The sequence below is a fragment of the Ranitomeya variabilis genome, chromosome 5 (assembly GCF_051348905.1).
Source record: "Ranitomeya variabilis isolate aRanVar5 chromosome 5, aRanVar5.hap1, whole genome shotgun sequence".
Lineage (NCBI taxonomy): Eukaryota > Metazoa > Chordata > Amphibia > Anura > Dendrobatidae > Ranitomeya > Ranitomeya variabilis.
Window position 1 is genome coordinate 627,643,158 of NC_135236.1, and position 15,903 is coordinate 627,659,060.

Sequence of the window (15,903 nt, forward strand, 5' to 3'; positions counted from 1 at the left end):
TCACGTATACAAATTAGATTATAAGCCCCATGCAAGTCTAACTTGGTAAATATCCTAGCTTCCTTCAGTCTATTAAAGAGCTCAGAGATTAGCGGCAGTGGATATTTATTCTTGACAGTGATGGCATTCAAACCCCTATAGTCAATACATGGACATAATTCCCCATTCTTCTTTTGGACAAAGAAGAAACCTGCCCCAGCAGGAGACACAGATTTTCTGATAAAGCCCCTTGCCAGATTCTCCCTGATGTACTCTGACATAGCCTCAGTCTCCAGGAGTGAGAACGGGTAGACACTTCTACGAGGAGGCTCTGCCCCGTAATGAGGTCTATGGGGCAATCATATGAGCAATGGGGAGGAAGAGTCTCCTCGGACCTCTTGGAAAACTAATCAGCATATGGCCAGTAGTGCTTGGGTAGAGAAGTTAGATCGGTAGTGAGCTCGGAAGACGCAATCTGAACTTGAAAACCCAAGCATTGCCCCTCACACAACTTACTCCACCTCAGTATGATAAGTTGCTTGTCCCAAAGATTAGTGCTAAGTCAATAAGAGGTGAATTTAATATTTGCAGACTTTTATATTGCCCCCCTTTTAATAAGAGTTGGTTGTGCGATGCATTATAAATTTTGTTGCAATGACATCCACAGTTTAGTTACTTTAACATTCAATTAGAGTCACAAGGAATTAGCAAACAACTTTTACAGACATTTAGGGCAAACTTCATTGGCATTGAATAAAATGGATGCTAGTGAATTTCCCAGTCGAATTTGAGCTTAAGTGCTGTCTTCGAAGTTGGCAGATTTGTTTATTCCTAAGAGTATCTATGTCTGGAGTACAAGAAAAAAAGTTGCCAAACAAACCGAATAGTTCTAAATTTTTAACTGAATGGCAGATAAGGTTCAATTTTGGAGTATATGATATACGTGATTAGGGATAAATATTGATATCAGGATTACTTTTACTACCAATGTATAATGCTGCAGCAGGTAGGAAAAATGCAGCCATTAACTAATTCATACTTTCTGTGGTTCGAGAATTAATCAGATGGCAGGTCCCATTAACATTCTTTTCTTTTATTTTGCCATTGATTATTATTCACATTATTAAAACTTACAATCTTTAATATTGTTATTTACTGCCCAAATGTCTCTACAATAGCAAAGTCTTTGCAATTTACTTTTCTCTGCACATTTATCATAATGTTTATTTATTATAATTTAATTAATGGCAAATGTTCTAATCCAGCTTAATTTTAGCAAAATATTGTTCTACTTCAACAGCTAGATATACATATAAACTATATACTGTATACTATATACAACTTAATTAATTCCTTTTTATGTTTTTTGGATAAAGGTTGAGCTTATAATTAACAAATACTTGTCCATTGAAAATTACTTATAAGTGTAATATATTTTTACTGTACAGTATGTGGGTAAAAGTTAAGTAAATGTGTAAGAAACTTTATTGATAAGTTGAAATATATGTGGTAGGGAGATGCTTAAGTGGTGATTGTATAGAAATGGAGCTAAAAGAAATGCAAAGTTTATTTTTTTAAATTTTTTTAAACCAGTAATACTAATGTTATCATTCTAATATAGTACAAAAAGGATTAGTTTTGGAAGATCCAGTTGGAAAACAGTTAAAACAATATTATTCTAAGATGAAATAGAATTCTTTAATGTTGTTTAAATTTACAATAGCTGCATTTTCTTAAATCTAATTCATTTGTAATTTGATGAGACTGAATTCTAAATTTCAGATGTAAAAACAGTAAACAAATGATTCCTTAATAAAAAAAAAATACATAAAGACGTACCTGACATGCAACCTAAAAATTGAGCACTAGATGGCATTCCTCACCAACTAATAGCAGGAAGGAAAGAGGAAATGCATTTCTGCAGCGTGAAATGAAATTCTTGCAGCAGGGATTCCGGCCATGACAGATTATTTTTTCAATTTCTTCATTCTTCCATCAGTGTTAGTGCCTTTATTACTGGAGAAATCATCTTTAATTATTAGGAAATGCTGAATCAGAGACTGGATTATCAGGCACGGAGCAGACTGGTCCATTTCTTTTTGTTACAAATATCGTGGGATGTGGTCCTGAGTCAGCTGCATTATATCATCCCTGAGGAATCCAAGCATGGCACCTTTGTTGGGAGAATTGCTCAAGATCTTGGACTGGATATAGGTGAGATTAATTCCAGAATGTTACATATTGTCTCTAGAGATGAGAAGGAATATTTCCAGGTTAATCTGCAGAATGGAATCCTGTTTGTTAAAGAGACAATAGACAGAGAAGTGCTGTGTCCAGATTCACCCTTGTGTATAATTCCTCTGCAGGTTATTGTAGATAAGCCTGTGCAGATGTATCGTGTAGATGTAGAAATAGAAGATATCAATGACAATAGTCCGGTATTCTTCACTAGTGTGACTAAACTGGCAATATCAGAAGGCAGACCTGCAGGATCTCGTTTCAGAATCAAAGGAGCTGAAGATCCAGATCTTGGAACAAATTCTATCACCAACTATGAGCTCAGTGCAAGTGATTGTTTTGCTTTGGATTTTCAAAAGTATTTAAATCAAATCAGATCTTTAGAACTTGTGCTTAAGATGTCTTTAGACAGAGAGAAGCAGTCTGTGCACAATCTGACACTCACAGCTTATGATGGAGGCAAACCAAGGCTAAGTGGCACCACACGTATTGTTGTTACTGTGGAAGACTTTAATGATAATGCTCCTGTGTTTGATCAGCCATTTTACCAATGCAGTGTTAATGAAAATGCTATTAAAGGGACTCTGGTGTTCAAACTAAATGCTACAGATTTGGATGAAGGCAGAAACGGAGAAATACAATATGAATTTAGCAGTTTGGTGTCATGGGAAGTAAGCAATATTTTTAGTCTGAATCAGTACACAGGGGAAATTAGAGTAAATGGACAGCTGGATTTTGAAGCAAAACATATGTATGAAATTCAAGTTGATGCTATTGATAATGGAGATCTGAAGCTTGTTGGACATTGTAAGGTACTAGTTACAGTTGTAGATGTCAATGACAATCCTCCTGAGATGACAGTGACCTCATTATCAGTTCCCATTCCAGAAAATTCTCCTCAGGGGACAACAGTAGCCATCATCAGTGTCCATGATAAAGATTCAGGATCAAATGGAAAAGTTCACTGCTATATTTCTGAACCTTCACCATTTAAGGTAAATCCAGCTTTCATGAGTGATTTTTCTTTGACCGTGAATGGACCGTTGGATCGAGAAGTGAAAGATCAATATGAAGTTACAATTACTGCAAGAGATGAAGGTTCTCCATCCCTGTCTACTTCAAAAACTCTGAAGATTGATATAAGCGATGCCAATGACAATGCTCCAAGATTTGTCCAATCAACAGACACAATATTCATTAAAGAGAACAACCCACCAGGGTCTCATATATATACAGCATCAGCCTCTGACCCAGATATTGGGCAAAATTCATTCATTACTTACTCAATTAGGGAGCGCACAATTGATGGAATTCCTATTTCTTCCTACATTTCCATTAATCCAGAGAATGGGAAGGTCTTTGCTTTGGTATCATTTGACCATGAACAGATTTCATATTTTCAGTGTCACATAAAAGCCACTGACGCTGGTCTACAAGCCCTCAGCTCCAACCTTACTCTAAACATATTCATTAAGGATATTAATGATAATGCTCCTACATTCACCCCACTTCACTCTGAAATAACAATCAAAGCTTCAAAGTCAGCAGAGCCTGGACACCTGATAACTAAAGTGAAGGCCGTAGATCTGGATTCTGGATACAACGCTTGGACATTTTACAAGTTAAAGGATCTTGGAGGATCTGGAAAATCTCCATTTATTATTGCACATCAGACTGGAGAAATAACTTTGAAACGGTCATTTACAGATTCTGACAATGATGAGTACAGATTGCATGTAGTAGCTCAGGATCATGGTGAACCAGTCATGACATCAGAGACACATATTGTCATATCTGTGGTGGAGTCTGGAGAAGAATTGAAGTTTGATAATCAAGAGAACAAGGGGAATAGTAATGAATTTTCTGATGCAAACGTTTACTTGGTTGTTGCAATCTGCGTCATATCAAGTATTTTTCTTATTACTCTGATTGTGTTCACTGTGTTAAGATGGCAAAAATACCGAGATGAGGTCAATGAGCTAAAAGAAAACTACAGAATCTGCTCCAACACTGGAGGGAGCTGGATGTATTCCCAACACACTCAGTATAACATCAGTTCCAATTCATTTAGACCAAAAAGTGACTTAATAGTCTTCACACCAAATAACTCTCAGACACCAGGGAATGAAGAGCAAGTCAATCCACAAGCGGTAGTGTTAAACTCCTCCTATAAGGTAAGACTAATAAATCAAAAACAGCATTTTGATATTTTTATGAAGAATTTAATTATATTTGAAGTTGTAATTTCGAATAATAATTGTCTGAAAAACATGTAAAATAAGTAAAGATTAACATTATTTATTCATAGGTAAAAGAAATAGGAAACTTTATCTAGAAACACATGTTATCATCATGCAAAACTAACAAAAATAATGGGTTTATTCAGATATATTCATCACATTTCAAGCTGTGATAATGTCTTTAGCTGAGATAACCAGGTAGCTCAATCTTTCAGGCACTTACAAAATTAGGCTTCTGGAGGTTATATCCTGCTTGGATGTTTTTCAAAATGTTAACAAATAATTTTCACTATTTCACTCACTTTAATACTGACCTATGATCCCTGCTCTACCCCTAACACCTACCTGTGGACTGATTGTGTTTAACTTGCTGAGCATCAGATTGTACAGTCTCATCAACAGATGGAATAATGAAATATATCTGTGAAAAGTAAGGAAACATGTAAATCCAGTTCTTTATATTGATAACATATTATCTATTCCCTCATTTATCAAAACTGACTAACAGAAAACCTGTATGGTGTGATCAACCAATCAGAATTAATTTCAGCCTCAATTTCTTAAACTGGTCTGATGACTTTACTATTAGCTTTTTTTACAGTTCTTATTGTATAGACTTAATATGAAAAAATTCCATGTTTTCTAGTTTTCTTTTCTTTTTCTTAATCGTCCAATCAAAAGTAATGTAAACTTAATGAAACTCTGACGGCCATACTGGTAATCTCAGACCTTTATTTATAATTCTTTATTTAGTAAAAACAATTAACAGAAACAAAGGTGGAATGAAAGAGGGTAAATAATTCAGTAAACTGATAAAAAGTCAACATATTCACCATAGTACAAATAAAAAACAAATACAAACATTAGAGAGGAGGTACAACATTTGCAATTAAGGAGTGAACCCATAGTTCAAGTAATTAAATATACAAAAAAAATGAGCTTGGATCAAGTTGGTATACATGCAGCACATAAACGCATGTTCACATTGGCCATAAAGCGCACAAAACCTACAAGAAAGAAAATTAGCAAAAACCCTGCTTTAACTAAATAGGTAAAAAGCAAGTGTATTTAAACAACTCAGGGTTCTTAGTAATGCTGTTTTTAATATTAGACAGTGTAGGACCATCCCAATCAGGGCACCTTGACGATGGTGAGATGGCTTACATGCTCTTTTTGATCAAAAACAGTATTACTAAGAACTCTGAGTTATTTGGATGCACTTTTGCTTTTTACTTATTTATTTACAGGAGGGTTTTTGCTCATTTCATAGGTTTTAAGTAATTAAATGTGCAGACAAGAAAGGCTTATTGGGATGTACAGTGTACATTATACATTGGTGATCCATCAGTTAATCCTGCTTATCAATTAATCCTTCTTATAGTTGTATAGATGCAACTTATGTATAAATGTATAGTTGTGAAAGGTGGCTGGATAAAATCAGGTGCTGGATTGAATTTGAAAGGCATTGGTACCAAATTTTTGAGTCCAAGGGGAAAAGGTTTTTAAGTGAGTTGAATGTGACTGTTTCCCAACATGAAAATTCTTCCAACCTACATATTTAATGGACCTTGTTTATCCATTCTTTGAGGGATGGAGGAGAGAGGAATTTCCAATGAATTGGTACGAGCTGTTTTGCCACACAATCATTAGTGCTAATAAATCATGTTTTTTTGTTTAAAAATTGTTTGAAGGGCAGGACAGTAGGACCTCCTGTGGTTTAAAGTATTTTTTTATTAATCCCAGGTTGCAGAGTGTTTTATTTACTTCTGTCCAGAAAATCTGTATGTGAGAGCCAAAAAAAGTGAGACATACTGTACCTCATATACCTGAGTTGCAGGAAACTGTTCATGTAGGAATGCTCAGACCTGACACCCATAATGTGGTGGTGCACCATCTTGGGTCCGAGCTTTCCTACATGAATTGTTTCCTGGAAAGTGGATTGGTTGTCATGGGCCAGTTGAATGGCCACCAAGGTCTCCCGATCTGACCCCTTAGACTTTTATCTTTGGGGTTATCTGAAGGCAATTGTCTATGCTGTGAATATACGAGATGTGCAGCATCTGAAACAACGGATACTGGAAGCCTGTGCTAGCATTTCTTCTGCGGTGTTGCTATCAGTGTGTCAAGAGTGGGAGAAGAGGGTTGCATTGACAATCCAACACAATGGGCAGCACTTTGAACACATTTTATACGTTAAACCAAGCACACCATTGTTTTATTCGTGAAATTTTCAATGAGTTTGATTTGTCACTTGACCATCTTCCCATTGAAATAAATAAAGTTGGATCCAAAATAACCGACTTCAAAATGGCGGCCATGGTCACCACCCATCTTGAAAAGTTTTTCCCCTCCCATATACTAATGTGCCACAAACAGGAAGTTGATATCACTAACCATTCCCATTTTATTTAGGTGTATCCATATAAGTGGTCCACCCTGTATTATCAGTTAATTGAACAGTGGGAGGGTCTGCCATATTATGTGTTGGAAAAATCTAATAAACTGGAAAAATGTTTTTTTTAATAGTGAGAGAGCTTAAGAACCTCTTCACATCTAGAATTGTATTACATTGAGCAAAATGGTATGAGGGAAAAAAAGTAACCTTTTAGGCAAAATTGAAATCTGAGCAACATTAATAATATATGAAGATAAAATAACCAGTTTAAACTTAGCTGATTTTGTGCCTTTCAATTGCAAATTTTCTGTGGATATCTTCTTGAAATGTTTCCTTCTAGCCTTCTCTGTCATTGTTGACACTTTCGATTACAATATGATAGTCCTTTTTAGTGTGAAACAACATCACATGAACTACTGTTTTTAGAGTCATGCATGACAAATCTGAACTGTCCATGAATATTGAGGAAAAATAGCCTCTATCCCATCTTCCCTATTCATAAAGAGTCCTGAGACATTAGCTATTTTTTTCCTTGATGTGAGTTACTATATATTGGATTACAACTAAATAAATGTTTGATCACTACTTGGGTAAATAAATTTCCTAGACTTGATGTTTCTTTCTTATCTTTTTTTCAAAACCTAGAGTGTTGCCAAACCATTATATTTGTCATACAGGGACTTCTTATAATGCATTTGATGGCTTAACAAAATGCTGATCTTAGTATCTTTCTAAAAGGTTTTAGGATAAAGTCTGACAGTTTTAGGCCAGTGACAGCTTTAGGTGGAGTTTTATTTGTAAATATGACATCATACCGATTGTTAAAAAAAATGATAATGTCATAATCATCACCATTCTTTTATGAAACAAATGTACTTGATTTTTATGAAATAGGAGGAATATTAATATTAGGTTGTCATTGAATAAAAAGTAGATACACTTTTAAATCATTTGCTATTGACATCAATACTTTATAGGATTATTTGATTTGATTTTCCTGGGTAGAAACTATGTGCAATAACATGTAATGACAAGCTAAAATTCATACTGAGTTTCAAATGTGTTGGCAATGATAGGGTTTATATATTATAAATATATATATTATAGGACAAAAACTGTGCAGTTTTATGTGTGTGTATAGTAGAGTCTTTAATTTGGTCTGCAGATGAGGAGGATCTGCTCTATATGTAATAACTGAAAGTAAATGTAGTGATGTAGTAATACATACAGTATATAATGGATATGATGTGCTCTGGGGGATCGTCAGAGATTGAAATGTTATTTTATTACTCAACCCTGACTTGAACTCCTCAACAACTTTGTCCCTGACTTGTCTGGAGATCTCTTTTGTCTTCATGGTGTTTGGTTAGTGGTTCCTCTTGTTAATGGTGTTGCAGCCACTGTGGCTTTTCAGAAAAGATAAAATGTATATACTGACCAACATGTGACACTTAGATTGCACACAGGTGGACTTCCTTTCACTAAGCATGTGACTTTTGAAAGTAATAGATTGCACCAGAAATTTTTAGTGGCTTCACAGCAAAAGGGGTGACTACATATGCACATGCCAATTTGTAGTTATTTGATCACATACAATTAATTTATGACAATATTTTTATCACTTCACTGCACCAACTTAGACTGTTTAGTGCTGGTGCATCATGCACAAATCAGAATATAAAAATATGTAAACACAGGTTGTAATGTAACAAAAAAAGGTAAAAAGTCAAGGGGTGTCAATACTTTTGCAAGCCACTGTACACTGCCAATGTGCTGTATCCAAAGGTTACAAGATGCTTAAGAGGCATAGATTTCCATACAGCAAGAGTTTTATCAGTATATAAATCACTGTTTTAGCCACTTTTTAGGTTAGAATATAAACATGCATATATAAATATGGAAAAATTCCTATAAGAGCATTCCATGGCTTATAAGTCACCTTTCACCAACTTGGCACTTTCCACAGTGAGAAAGGTTCCCCCACACAAACCAAATATTGTTGAAAATTACCTTTGTCTATATTTCTGCAATACCTTATCCTATTTATAGACTCTAGAGAGAGCACAAAGTCATTTTTTGTTAAGAACATGCAGACAGATTTAATTAAAAAAGGGACTTTTTTTCTAATTAATTATTGTAGTAATAAAGTAAAATAGAATATTGATCTATGGATCAATAGTTGTCAAGAGGAATATGAAGAAAGATTTTTTTTACTTGATAGCAAAATGACCTTTACTAGTTAAGGCTGATATTTGTTTTCCCCTTGGATTTGTAACTTTAACGGAAAACCAGCTGGGAAAAGTTGATCTCCGAGTATCCCTGCGCTCTTTGAAAATATAGAAGAAAATAAATTTAAAAATATTGTAAAAGAAGCTATTAATACAAATTGTATTTCTTCTAAAATTTATTTGAGAGCAAATATGTATTTATTTCCATGATTTGTCTTTTATTCCAAAAGTATATAACAGGGCCAAGCTGTAAACATTATAGGCATCCCTACACTCAATATAAGGCCCGAAAAGCTAAAATCTTTTTTACCTAGTTCTCCATGGGACTGTAAAGTTTAGTATGGCAATAAACTCTATTTAATGATTTTTTATAAAATATGTAAATAGTCTGCTATAAATGTTATAAATTATGTTTGATTGTGTTCAAGGTATAAAGTTTAGAAGAAAGTTTTCAAATGGAATTGTGAATAAAACTAGCAATTCTGGAAAAGTACTCTTAAAGTTTCCGGGCTATAAAAATCATTAAGTAATTTACTCCCTTTTACTACTAATTGTACATAGAAAAGCTAGCTAAGAAAGTAATACTGTATATAACATAAGAGAAATATAGATCAACAAAATCAATGTGAAACACAGAGCTGATGAGAATTAACTGGAAGCATTGCATAAATTGTTGTCAGTGTCTCCCGGACATCTAGTTTCATAGCTGTAGTATAACTGACTCATGCCTGTGACTCTGTTTATTAGGAAGTTAAAAAACATGATTTTCATTGGATATAAGCAGCATTTTACAAATATAAAACAAAACATCCAACTAGTTTTATTTTGTGGATTTATATATATTTTTTCAAATACAACCAACTTTGGATATAAACTTATTGGGGTTAGTTTTGTCATTAGCTTCTTAGTAGGACTTGAAAAACACTATACATAGTGCATATTAAAAAATGTATTAAAATAAAAATGAAAAAAAAATTGAAAAAAATGCTTGTAGAAAAAGCATGAAATTATTTTTGTGTAAGAATTTAGATACACTAACAAAGGAAGTATTTAATAAATTCAGAAAGGCATACAAATATTTATTAATATTATCATACTCAGCAAAAACTTGCTTTACTTGCATATATATAAAAAAGATGCACGTATAAGTTAAAAATTTTTGTCTTATATCTACATTTTTTTCTTTGATTTCCATATTTTTAGAAAGAATTATCTTTATGTTTTAGAACATTTATATAAAATACAATGTGGAATAAAACATAAAAAATGAAAAATTCCAAAGAGTACACTTAAGAATTTATAATGTTGATAATGATGATGTTGATAATGATAGTGATTTCAACTTTATCTCTTGCAATTTTATTTGATATGTTAGAAATTTTAACTTTCTAGTGTAATATGTAAGCTCATTATTCAATACTTTTCTTACTTGGTGTTTATATTTATGACTTTGAATTTTTAATTAAACTCCGATACAGGCATGTGTAGAATTAACCTTTAAGAAATAAGAAAAATGTTTATAAAGGAGTAGAGAAAATATTATGCAGATTTCATCATTTGTATCTATTTCTAAAAAAAATGTTTTCTTAGAAAACAATAATTTCCCAAATAATAAAAAATAATAATTCTTATTTTACTTATATAAAACATATTTAACAAGCATATAGCGATGTTTTAACTTATTTATGTGCACAAGAATCTTTTGATTTAGTAAATCATACTATGTCTATTTATTGAAATTGTGGTTTATATACAATATTTAAATATTTTAGATGTTTTTTATTTTACATCTTCAACGGATCGTGGCGATTCTGACACTGTTTTCTCGTGACATATTGTACTTCATGATAGTAGTAAAATTTCTTTGATATAACTTGCGTTTATTTGTGAAAAAAATGGAAATTTGGCGAAAATTTAGAAAATTTCGCAATTTTCCAAATTTGAATTTTTATGCCCTTAAATCACAGAGATATGTCACACAAAATACTTAATAGGTAACATTTCCCACATGTCTTCTTTACATCAGCACAATTTTGGAACCAAAATTTTTTTTGTTAGGGAGTTATAAGGGTTAAAAGTTGACCAGCAATTTCTCATTTTTACAACACCATTTTTTTTTAGGGACCACATCTCATTTGAAGTCATTTTGAGGGGTCTATATGATAGAAAATACCCAAGTGTGACACCATTCTAAAAACTGCACCCCTCAAGGTGCTCAAAACCACATTCAAGAAGTTTATTAACCCTTCAGGTGTTTCACATGAATTTTTGGAATGTTTAAATAAAAATTAACATTTAACTTTTTTTACACAAAATTTATTTCAGCTCCAATTTGTTTTATTTTACCAAGGGTAACAGGAGAAAATGGACCACAAAAGTTGTTGTACAATTTGTGCTGAGTATGCTGATACCCCATATGTGGGGGTAAACCACTGTTTGGGTGCATGGCAGAGCTCGGAAGGGAAGGAGCGCCGTTTGACTTTTCAATGCAAAATTGACTGGAATTGAGATGGGACACCATGTTGCGTTTGGAGAGCCCCTGATGTGCCTAAACATGGAAACTCCTCATAAGTGACACCATTTTGGAAAGTAGAGCCCTTAAGGAACTTAGCACTTTGACCCAACAAGTGCTTCACAGAAGTTTATAATGCAGAGCCGTAAAAATAAAAAATCATATTTTTTCACAAAAATGATCTTTTCGCCCCCAATTTTTTATTTTCCCAAGGGTAAGAGAAGAAATTAGACAACAAAAGTTGTTGTGCAATTTGTCCTGAGTACGCCAATACCCCATATGTGGGGGTAAATGACTGTTTGGGCGCATGGCAGAGCTCAGAAGGGAAGGAGTGCCATTTGACTTTTCAATGCAAAATTGACTAGAATTGAGATGGGACACCATGTCGCGTTTGGAGAGCCCCTGATGTGCCTAAACATTAAAACCCCCCACAAGTGACACCATTTTGGAAAGTTTACCCCCTAAGTAACTTATCTAGATGTGTTTTGAGAGCTTTGAACCCCCAAGTGTTTCACTACAGTTTATAACACAGAGCCGTGAAAATAAGAATTCTTTTTTTTTTCACAAAAATGATTTTTTAGCCCCCAGTTTTGTATTTTCACAAGGGTAACAGGAGAAATTGGACCACAAAGGTTGTTGTCCAATTTGTCCTGAGTATGCTGATACCCCATATGTGGGAGGGAACCACTGTTTGGGCGCATGGCAGAGCTCGGAAGGAAAGGAGCACCATTTGGAATGCAGGCTTAGATGGATTGGTCTGCAGGCATCACGTTGCATTTTCAGAGCCCCTGATGTACCCTAACAGTAGAAACCCCCCACAAGTGACCCCATATTGGAAATTAGACCTCCCAAGGAACTTATCTAGATGTGTTGTGAGAACTTTGAACACCCAAGTGTTTCACTACAGTTTACAACGCAGAGCCGTGAAAATAAAATATCTTTTTTTTTCCCACGAAAATGATTTTTAGCCCCTTAAAATTATATTTTCCAAAGGGTAACAAGAGAACTTGGACCCCAAAAGTTGTTGTTCAATTCGTCCCGAGTACGCTGATGCCCCATATGTTGGGGTAAACCCCTGTTTGGGCACACGGGAGAGCTCGGAAGGAAAGGAGCACTGTTTTACTTTTTCAATGCAGAATTGGCTGGAATTGAGATTGGACGCCATGTCACATTTGGAGAGCCCCTGATGTGCCTAAACAGTGGAAACTCCCCAATTCTAACTGAAACCCTAATCAAAACACACCCCTAACCCTAATCCCAACGGTAACCCTAAACACACCCCTAACCCTGACACACTCCTAAAGCTAATCCCAACCCTAATCCCAATTGTAAATATTATCCAAACCTTAACTTTAGCCCCAACCCTAACCCTAACTTTAGCTCCAACCCTAGCCCCAACCCTAACCCTAGCTCCAACCCTAGCCCTAACCTTAGCCCTAACCCTAACCATCACCCTAGCCCTAACCCTAACCCTAGCCCTAACCCTAACCCTAGCCCTAACCCCAACCCTAACCCTAGCCCTAACCCTAGCCCTAACCCTAACCGTAACCCTAGCCCTAACCCTAGCCCTAACCCTTACCCTAGCCCTAACCCTAGCCCTAACCCTAGCCCTAACCCTAACCCTAATGGGAAAATGGAAATAAATACATTTTTTTAATTTTATTATTTTTCCCTAACTAAGGGGGTGATGAAGGGGGGGTTGATTTTCTTTTAGGGTATGTGCACACAATGCAGATTTAGTGTAGAATTGGTGCAGATCTGCAGCAGATTTTTCTGCAGCAGAAACGCTGCAGAACTGCACTGTGATTTACAGTACAATGTAAATCAATGTGAAAAAAAAGCTGTGCACATGATGCTGAATAATCTGCGCAGAAACGCTGCAGATTTCAAAGAAGTGCATGTCACTTCTTTTGTGCAGTTCTGCAGCGTTTCTGCACCCCTCCATTATAGAAATAAAATGTGCACAAAAAACGCACTAAAAATGCACTAAAAACGCACAAAAAACGCATAAAAAACGCCGCTGCGGATTCTGCCAGGAGATGCAGATTTTGTGCAGAAATTCTGCACCTCTTTTCCTACATGTGCACATAGCCTTATAGCATTTTTTTATAGCGGATTTTTATGATTGGCAGCTGTCACACACTAAAAGACACTTTTTATAGCAAAAAAGTTTTTGCGTCTCCACATTTTGAGACCTATAATTTTTCCATATTTTGGTCCACAGAGTCATATGAGGTCTTGTTTTTTGAGGGACGAGTTGACATTTTTATTGGTAACATTTTCGGACACGTGACAGTTTTTGATCGCTTTTTATTCCGATTTTTGTGAGGCAGAATGACAAAAAACCAGCTATTCATGAATTTCTTTGGGGGGGGGGCGTTTATACCGTTCCACGTTTGGTAAAATTGATAAAGCATTTTTATTCTTCGGGTCAGTACGATTACAGCGATACCTCATTTATATCATTTTTTTCATGTTTTGGCGCTTTTATACGATAAAAACTATTTTATAGAATAAATAATTATTTTGGCATCGCTTTATTCTGAGGACTATAATATTTTTATTTTTTCTTTGATGATGCTGTATGGTGGCTCGTTTTTTGTGGGACAAGATGTCGTTTTTAGTGGTGCCATGGTTATTTATATCTGTCTTTTTGATCGCGTGTTATTGCACTTTTTGTTCGGCGGTATGATAATAAAGCGTTGTTTTTTGCCTCATTTTTTTCCCTACGGTGTTCACTGAAGAGGTTAACTAGTGGGACAGTTTTATAGGTTGGGTCATTACAGACGCAGTGATACTAAATATATGTACTTTTATTTTTTTTTTATTTAAAGAAATAAAGAAATCTGACAGTTTGCACAGCACTCTGTCAGATCAGCGATCTGACTTACAGTGCTGCAGGCTTACCAAGTGCTTGCTCTGAGCAGGCACTTGGTAAGCCACTCTCTGCAGAACCCGGATGCAGCCCCGTGGCCATTTTGGATCCGGGGACTGCAGGGAGAGGAGGTAAGAGACGCTCGGAGCAACGCGATCACATCGTGTTGCTCCGAGGGTCTCAGGGAAACCCGCAGGGAGCCCCCTCCCTGCGTGATGCTTCCCTATACCGCCGGAACACTGCGATCATGTTTGATCGCAGTGTGCCGGGGGTTAATGTGCCAGGGGTGGTCCGTGAGCGCGGCCGATCGCATATGACGTACTATCCAGTCAGTGGGAATTAAGGCCCACCCCACGTCGACGGGATAGTACATCATATGGGATTAAGGGGTTAATTGAATTGTTTTGAATCAAACTGCATTAATACAAAAAAATAAGCACAGAATCTCTTGCTTATGGGTACTTATGGCTAGTTACCTGTTATTTTAAGAACACAACTGAACAACTTCTTTAAAAAGTTAACACACATTGTCAAGCTTTTTTATAAATAGCTAATTTTTGCCACATTTGCAGATATTGACAATTTGTATTGGGGCAACGGTGTGGATCATTACCTGATGCCAGCATCTGGGTAAGAACCTGGGGTAATTTATGATGGTATTACATTTCTGAGCCTGTGTACAGGGCTCACTAAAAACTTATCTTATACGCTTTCTTACTATACCCTGGGGTAATATACCCATATATTTTTGCACTAGGCACTTTATGGTAGAAAAAGACGTCTGGGCTGATCCACATCAGTTTTTTGGTCTGTGCTACCCGGCTCTCTCTAGCTGAATGATGTGTATTGTATGTCTATCTGACTTGTACTTATTGTTGTTTTGCGATTTAATGATTTAATAAATTTATATTTAACTATTCATGGACATGTTCTCCATTGTCTTTGTATGCATCTAGTTGTTAGGAGTGTCCTAATACATATCGTACTGTTACCTAATTTTTTCCTCTGCATGCTCCTACCATGGCGGTTTAGAGCATGGTGGTGAATTTTAGGAATGTACCCTCCATTTTGGGCTCATTTCTTTAAAAAAAAAAAAAGTGATCACAGCTCATAAAATGTAAAGTATTTTTAGGCAAAAATCAATACATGGATTCCATGCTATTCAGTTTATTTTTGTCTCTTTCTGTCTATATTTTTTTACTTTCCCTTTTAACCTTCATCCCCAGGCCATTTTCCATTTTTTGCTCCCCCTCTTCCCAGAGCCATAACTGTTTTATTTTTTTCATCAATATGGTCATGTGAGGGCTTGTTTTTAGCAGGAGGAGTTGTACTTTTAAACAAGATCATTGATTTTACCATTTAATGTACTGGAAAACTGGAAAAATATGCCAAGTGCAGTGAAATTGCAAAAAAAGTGCAATTCCACAATTGTTTTT

At 35.4% G+C, this 15,903-nt stretch overlaps 1 protein-coding gene across 10 annotated transcripts in view; it reads left to right on the forward strand.

The window, feature by feature from the left end:
• LOC143776623 (protocadherin alpha-C2-like) overlaps positions 1-15,903 on the forward strand; it is a 513,355-nt gene that overhangs the window by 233,188 nt on the left and 264,264 nt on the right. Inside the window, exon 1 of one of the 10 annotated variants that reach the window (XM_077266146.1) lies at positions 1,900-4,391. The exons of the other annotated variants lie outside the window; for them this stretch is intronic. Within the exon in view, the coding sequence (XP_077122261.1) occupies positions 2,025-4,391 (2,367 nt within the window). The 5' untranslated portion in view covers positions 1,900-2,024. Of the gene's footprint in view, positions 1-1,899; positions 4,392-15,903 lie in introns of those variants that run through there. 10 annotated transcript variants of the gene reach the window in all.